Source organism: Gordionus sp. m RMFG-2023, chromosome 3, assembly GCF_954871325.1.
Source record: "Gordionus sp. m RMFG-2023 chromosome 3, tfGorSpeb1-WG-v2, whole genome shotgun sequence".
Lineage (NCBI taxonomy): Eukaryota > Metazoa > Nematomorpha > Gordioida > Chordodea > Parachordodidae > Gordionus > Gordionus sp. m RMFG-2023.
In genome coordinates, this window is record NC_088777.1 from 25,016,663 (window position 1) to 25,024,513 (window position 7,851).

The 7,851-nt window shown below is 29.5% G+C and overlaps 1 protein-coding gene across 1 annotated transcript in view; it reads left to right on the top strand.

Annotated features, from left to right (window-relative positions):
- LOC135927681 (uncharacterized) overlaps window positions 1–5,154 on the top strand; it is a 62,658-nt gene extending 57,504 nt beyond the window's left edge. Inside the window, exon 10 of the mRNA XM_065463837.1 lies at window positions 4,959–5,154. Within this exon, the coding sequence (XP_065319909.1) occupies window positions 4,959–5,113 (155 nt within the window). The 3' untranslated portion in view covers window positions 5,114–5,154. The remainder of the gene's footprint in view (window positions 1–4,958) is intronic.
- The last annotated feature ends 2,697 nt before the right edge of the window (window positions 5,155–7,851 follow it).

Sequence of the window (7,851 nt, forward strand, 5' to 3'; positions counted from 1 at the left end):
TTGGATAAACAAAATATACGTTTTGAAGGCTTAAGAAATGTACCTTCTTGGATGATTAACCAGAATAAATCATTAAAGATAAAATTTGCAATACCTGTCGTACAAAATTAGATACATCTACCAGTTAGAGGTGAGCGCGGGCCTAATTTTTTATTACGGTGGTAATAAAAAAATTCACGCCCATTCACGCTTACGACTTTTGACCCGACCTGCCCGCTCACGAAAGGCAATATTTTGATTAACGCCCGTCACGTCCCAAAATTCACGGTGTTTTTGATTTCTATAAAAACTTAAAACTTTTGAAATTCGGATCTAGAATAAAAAAAATCTTGTTCTATTTTTTTAAGGTTTTAATTATTATTGTATCACGTTCAGAAGGTTAACAAAATTTTACTAATTTTTGTTTCCATAGATAAACTTCATTTATTGTGGGACGAGAATCTGCGCTCAGATTATCCGAGCATTCTTTAAATATTGATAAAAATTTATCTAACTCGCCGATGATGTTGATATCAGTGGATAATCTATTTACTTGCTTGCTAAACAAGTACGCATGTATTTCAGAATATGATTTTAAGAAACTCTGTAATGATATATACAGAGTTTCATCTCGTTATTACATCTTGTTTGGGTGTTGCTTAGCTTGCTATTAGCTGTAGATTGTTTGGAATATTGTAATATTTTTTTACACCATTTATTTTTAAGGCTATTTCAAAAATATAATGCATAATATTATTTAGTATATGGCATATACATGCTAGCGTTTCTTCATCTTAACACTTATAAGATTTGCTCCGTTATCAGTCACACAACTATATATAAATAATTTTCTACTTTTCTGTATTCTTCTAAAATTGAATTGACTTACTTTTAATATTGTCGCCTGTTTTCATTTCCCTTATCGCCAAAATAAATGTTTTTAATTCAAAATCCTTAATGATAATATGTCCTGTAATGATTAAAAAACTTTAATTTTTATAGTCATCCATCCAAAAATCGGTGGTTATGGACAAGTAATTATTATTGATCATTTAATCATAATTTCATCGATATTTTTGGAACTATAGTATTCATGAGAGTTTTCCGACTCACAAGTATATCTTTTATATTTTGTTGTCCAACACCAACATTTATTTTGGCCTAACTTGTAAAATTTGTAAAGATCTCTGACTTTTCTGTAAAAAGTTTAAGCAAAATTTAGCAAAAAGTCTCGCGATAAAACTATGCATAAAAATAAAATAGAACTAGTGGCATGATTACCGGATGTTGTTTACAAAATGCGGAAGATTTTTTGTTTTCAAAAATTCTTTTTAAAAAGGAACTAAATTAAATTAGAAAATATATATTATAATTATAAAATTGCAAATTTATAAAGAAACAATTTTAAAAATTAAAATTTCCGTGATTCATGGGAAATTTATGTTCACGCCCGGGAAAAATTTTGGGAAGGCCCGTCACGCCTAATTATTTAAAATTTATTCACACTCACGCCATGACCCACTGTGACACGATGGGTCACGCGTTATTTCACGGCCCACGCCCACCTCTACTACTAGTATCACATTTCCTTCATCCAAAGCTGCCCTTCAACATCTAAATTATTCATTATCCATCAATTAAAAAGAAATGCTAAGGGGAAAAGATATTCTATTTTCAAAAAATTGAAAATCCAGAAAATAATTAGGATAGTAGATGTTTTGAAATATTAAAAATGAATGTAAAATCATTAAGCAATTGAAAAATAAATTTGTCACATTCTCGAAATGAAAAAATTTAATGACGGTTTCACTAAATTCTTGGACCCCAAAATAAGAGGAATTTTCTACAACTGAATTCATGGCAAGAATAGCAAAGAAATGGGTTAGGGAAAAGGGTGTTTTATCAAATCCAAATATTATAACTCCCGGGATTATTTCTAGAGATTATATATATATTATTGGAAAATTTTACAATTCCGATTAAAATAGTCGTATAATACTTGATAAAAACTTATAAAAGTTTGAAGGAGATAGTGCTAACTAAAGAAAGGACTCATTTTATGCATTCTGAAGGAATTATTTCTTTTAAAGAAACTTATATCGATATAAAATGAACTTTAATAAGTTTGCAGATTTCCAAATTTTAATATTTTAAACTAAAATTTTGGTTTTTTAAAATCAAAATTTATGAAAAATGTTTTTTTTTCTGACTTAATACGAGAATCTTAAAAAAGTCATAATCTAAGCCATCATGATGTTGATTTTCTAATCAAAACGGAATGACATTTCTTCGCAATAGCCCATGGCAAAGCATTACCAAAAGGGTAGCAACAAGAGGTAGCCTTCGGCTTCAGCATCCACCGCGTTTTCAGGTGATAAAATTATTAAATTATATATTTCTATGAGATTTATTAAAATCTAGCAATCATTATTTTAATTACATATTTGTATATAGATGTGATATCAGCTCAATAAATATTTTAGGTCAGTTTCTGTATCGAGATACATTTGTGATGCATCTGTTTTTGATGTATTTAGTAATTTTAAATATGGCTAACTCAGTATTTTATCCCAAAAATATTATGCAAACCTAAAGATTTTGCTCATAGATGGCAAATAAAGTTTTGACATCTATTCGCGAAATCTCGAAGCTTAGGTAATATTTTTCTGACGAAAAATTAACCATTTTTAAAAATCTGCTCAAATGGGTATATTTTGCATCACTAGATGTATCTATTATTTAAATCCATTTTTGGACGATGTAATTGGAAACATTTTCAAAGTATTTTTTTTATCAACTCTGCTAATCAGCGGACAGGATAGCATAAAAATTGTATTCCTATTAGGGATCTGTAAAACACGACCCGGCCCCAATTTTTTATAAAATTTCGGTTCGGACTGTGTCAATTTTTTTTAAAGAGTTTCGGCCCTGTGTAAATTTTTAAATATGATATCATTACATTAAATTGATATATTTTTAAATTCTTGCTGGTAAATAAAAACGCAAAATAATCGGATTTAGGTTTTAATGCTATTATTCAAGTATATTGCTCACTTTTTAAAAAATAAATTACTATATTTGAAATAATATAGGATTTAAGCCAACTACTTATATTTAAAGTGTAATAAATGTTGGTCCACTCTAGGAATTTATACAAATATTTGGAAGTATAACTGTATCTGTAAAAAAAAATTTGAAAGTAAAAAAAGATAAATTTTTATTTTATAGCCATTTCCGGTTTTTGGTCAGAGCTATTTAACAGGCTTTAAATTATGTTTTTAGTTTAATTATTCTTTGAGATATTTAAAATTTAATTCGCATATAGATTTTCGTACTTTTATGCCTAGAGAAAATTAAATCAAATAAAATTTTTAAAATTATATTTTTTCTTTAATAAAATTGAAATAATAAATTTATTTGTATTTTGTAGTTATGAGGTGAAAATTCAATTCATCAAAAAAATTAACCAACCCCCCCCCCCCTTATTTCCAAAAAAAGGAACTTTATCAGATCTTAAATAACTATTCCTTTAAATATTAACCATAAAATATTTTATAGCTTTTGACTTATATTATAATTATTAATTAATATCAAATATAAAGAATATTTGTAGAATAATGATTGATGCTATATCTCTTAAACTTGAGCTCGGCCTAACTTGAATGTTTGCACATTTATTAGTTAATCCTATATCTAGATTAAAAAATTTGTGACAAAAAAAGTCGATTTAATTTTATGATCATGGTTTTCTATTTCTTTTGAGATTTAATTTTTTTAAACAATTTTAACTTTAAAAGCCGACCATTAGTCTATATAAAGAAATTTAAATGGCGCTTCTAGCTTATTTATTTATGTCCAAAGATATCTAAAATTAAAGGGAGTGTATTTTGCCCAAAATGCCCCATTATGACATTTAGAGGCCCATATCTCAGTCGCTGTTTGGAGTTGGAGATTAAAATTTTATCTTTATCATTATACAAACTCTTGTAAAAATTTTAGAAAAATCTAAAGGGGTCGGGTTAAAAATCATGTTTTTTTGTTGATTTGTCATGAAATTCATCATATATCTTGAACTTAATTGTTCTACAATATTATCAGCTATTGTCATGGTTTTTTAATAAATTAATAAAATTATTTTGAAAAATATTGTATAAAATAGTTGTTATAATATATTTATACATTCCTGCAGAAAAAAAATCGCATATCATTTTGAATCTAATAATGTATCTGCTTCAGATGAATATCTGGTCAGGCCATTCTGATATTTCTACAAGTCCATGAGCACTCAAAATAACCTATTCAAAATAAAATATAACCTTTTTGAATAGAGATACTCTGGAATTCATAAAAACCTTTCATATTTTAAAAAAAAATATTTTGTAATTTTTGGCTACTAGTCCCCCACTTGCTGGCTACCTGACTACTATGAAGTTATATATTAGAAGAAATATTTATTTTAAATTAAAAATTTTTAAATCTTATAAATAAACAAGTATATTTTTTTGTGTGGAAATGAAAAATGAATAATTTCGAATTGCCTTTTACATGACAACCCTATCTTTTTCATATTTATTTATTACTTAAGTTCTGCAACCAAATGATCTAAAATTGAACCTTATTTAGGCTCTTAGGTGATCAATTTTTATATATTTATTATGATGTGATTTCAAATAAAATTCATAAACTAGAGGTCAGCCGAGCCAGCGAAGATTTTTATAAAGGTTTTTCGGGCCCTCCCATAAAACTATATTGAAGTTATCCCGCTAGTAAAATTATTTAAGAAGAATTTTGCTAATACTTACGTTAAAACAATTCCGGATAGGTCCGTAAATATTATTTTTCTAAGAGAGCTGCCCCAACCTCTAACATAAATAATTTTTTAAGCTTTTATGGAAATTATTTAGACAATTCTATACGAAGGACTTTATTTCCTTTATTCTTACACGTCCTAGAGTTTCTATATATTCATTTTATATTAGATGGCATTGAATGCAATAAAGAACAAAAATGGCCAACTGTATTAATTGATCCTAATTCACAAATAATGCCCGAAAAATTAGAAGACATATGGAATCTTAGAGGAGTCATGAATAATGCATGGCATAAGATTAAAATAGTATATATTTCACCTTAAATCGGATAAATTAATATACATAGTTATGCATATTTTTTATATTCAAGTTATTATTTCAATATTTAATATTGTCTATTGTCATATTATAAATTAATTAAAATTTTATATTTGTAAGAATCGAAAATATATATTCAGATTTAATAATCTTAATATTTGTATTATAAATCGTTAAGTGTATCACCTCTAATTGCTATACAATTAATGTGTCAATTAGATAGCAAAACTTATTAAGAATAAAAAAAAATATTAAAAATAATAATTAACGTTTTACTCATACAATAAAATATACAAGTCCACATCAATCAAAACCCAATTCCATTTTATTTAATAGTTGCCCACAATGTTTTCATAATCAATAACTTATCCTTTAGCTATCCTGGCGGTATTCCTCTTCCTTACTTGAATTTTAATCGTCTGTTCTTTGTTATACCTTGCACATTCCTCATCTGTCACTGCTGCTTGATTCTAATATTAAGATACTCCACGTAATTAAATATACCTCAAAATCTGTTTACTAGACAATTTTAACTCTAGGATATGTATCCTTCAATTTTCTCTTCATCATAAGCATATTCTTATTCTGTGTTTTACTTTAAGAGTCACTCTCCCCACCAGCCCTAGGAATAAAGCTCAAATTTCTCCCCAACTTCATTTTGACCGATATTTACCGATTTCCTACATAGACAAAATATAAATTAGATTTTTAAAATACTCCATCTCGCGGAATTTTTTAATTTTATTTTCCTATTATATTTTTTTGTTATTGAAAAAAAAACTTTTCGGTTTTTCTTCGATGACTGATGTGTAAAGACATATGGTAAGATGAATTTCGGAGCTTAGAGATGGCACCCCGGTCACCGACAGGCCTGGACAGCCGGGTGCTAAGGATACTTGTCCAATAAACAAAATGAAGGAAACAAATGAAAATATGGATATGAAAGCTAGGGTGTTCCCTCCAAGCGACGCAAAAGTAAAATAAAGGTCAAAGCAAAGAAGACAAAATTAGCAAGTTTGAATATTGGTACACTTAAAGGTAAGACGAGAGAATTGGCATCAATGTTGAACAAGAGAAATGTTGATATAGCGTGCATACAAGATACGAAATGGAAAGGACAGAAGACTTTGATGATTGGAGATCGGTATAAATTGTACTATAATGGAATTGTTAGCAATAGGAACGGTGTCGGCATCATTCTCAGTCAAGATCTAACCTCCTCAGTAGTAGAAGTCAACAGGATCTCTGATAGACTAATGAAGATAAAACTCTGCATTGGTCAATCAATACTACACATCCTTTCAGTATATGCTCCTCAAACGGGTTGCAAGGAAGAAGAGAAAGATGACTTTAGAGCTATCCTTGATGAAGCTCTAATGGAAATCCCTAAGGATGACCTAGTCATAATAGGTGGTGACTTAAATGCGCATGTGGGAAAAGCAAGAGATAGCTACAAAAGGCATCATGGTGGTTTTGGATACGGAGAAAGAAATGATGAAGGAGAGCATGTACTCGACCTTGCCTTAATAAACACCTACTATAGGAAAAAAGACAGTCATTTAATAACATATGAAAGTAATACAAGGAAAACACAGATAGATTACATGCTAATCTCTCGCAGAAGATTAAAAGATGTAATAGACTGCAAAGTCATCCCAGGAGAAGATATCGCCGCGTAACACAAGCTACTAGTCATGGATTAACACATCACAAATAAATCCACTTAAAATAAGATAAAACTGGACCATGCATCAAATGGGGTAAATTAAAAACAATGACAGATGCCTTTGCAATCAAACATTGGAACAATAGATTCCTCACAAGTCAGTGAAAAAATGTGGACAGACCTTTCATCCAGATTAATAGACACTGCCAAATCGACACTAGGCTTGACAAGGGAGGTAACAAATCATACAAAGAACTATGGTGGTTGAATGAAGAGGTACATACCACTATACAGGAGAAAAAAGCCCTTTATAAAATATGGTACAAATCCAAAAACCCAGATGCTAGGGCCAAATCTATTGCATACAATGACATGTATGAAGAACTACATACCAAAGAAGGGCAAAATAAAATATACAGATTAGCCAAACAGCGAGAAAAGAATTCTAGGGATATAAACGGAGCTCCGAAAGTAATCAAAAATAAAGATGGGAAATTGATAATAAAGGAAAAAAAATAATGAATAGATGGAAAGAATATTTTCAGGAGCTTCTCAACTTTAATCCCCACATACTACATCTAGACGAACACTCCCCATATCAAAACCTTGTACAACCTATAACAGAACAAGAAATAATCACATGGCTCAAGCATATGAAAAACAACAAAGCTAGGGGTCCAGATGATATTCCAATAGAAAGCCTTCTAGGAGATGATGGAATACATCTCCTCACAAATCTGTACAATAAAATACTGGGAAATGAAGAGATCCCTCAAAAATGGAAGCAGAGCTATCTAGTTTTCAAAAATAAAGGAGATCCACACAATTGTCAAAATTACAGAGGCATATAAAACTAATGTCACACTGTCTAAAACTATACGAAAAAATAATAGAAAAAAGATTAAGAGACATAATCGAAATAGGAGAGACTCAGTTTGGCATTATGCCTGGAAGATCAACAACTGATGCTATCCACGCAATTAGGCAAATGAGTGAAAAATACAGGGAAAAGAACAAAAAGCTATACATGGTCTTTCTCGATATAGAAAAGGCCTTCGATAGAATCCCAAGAAAACT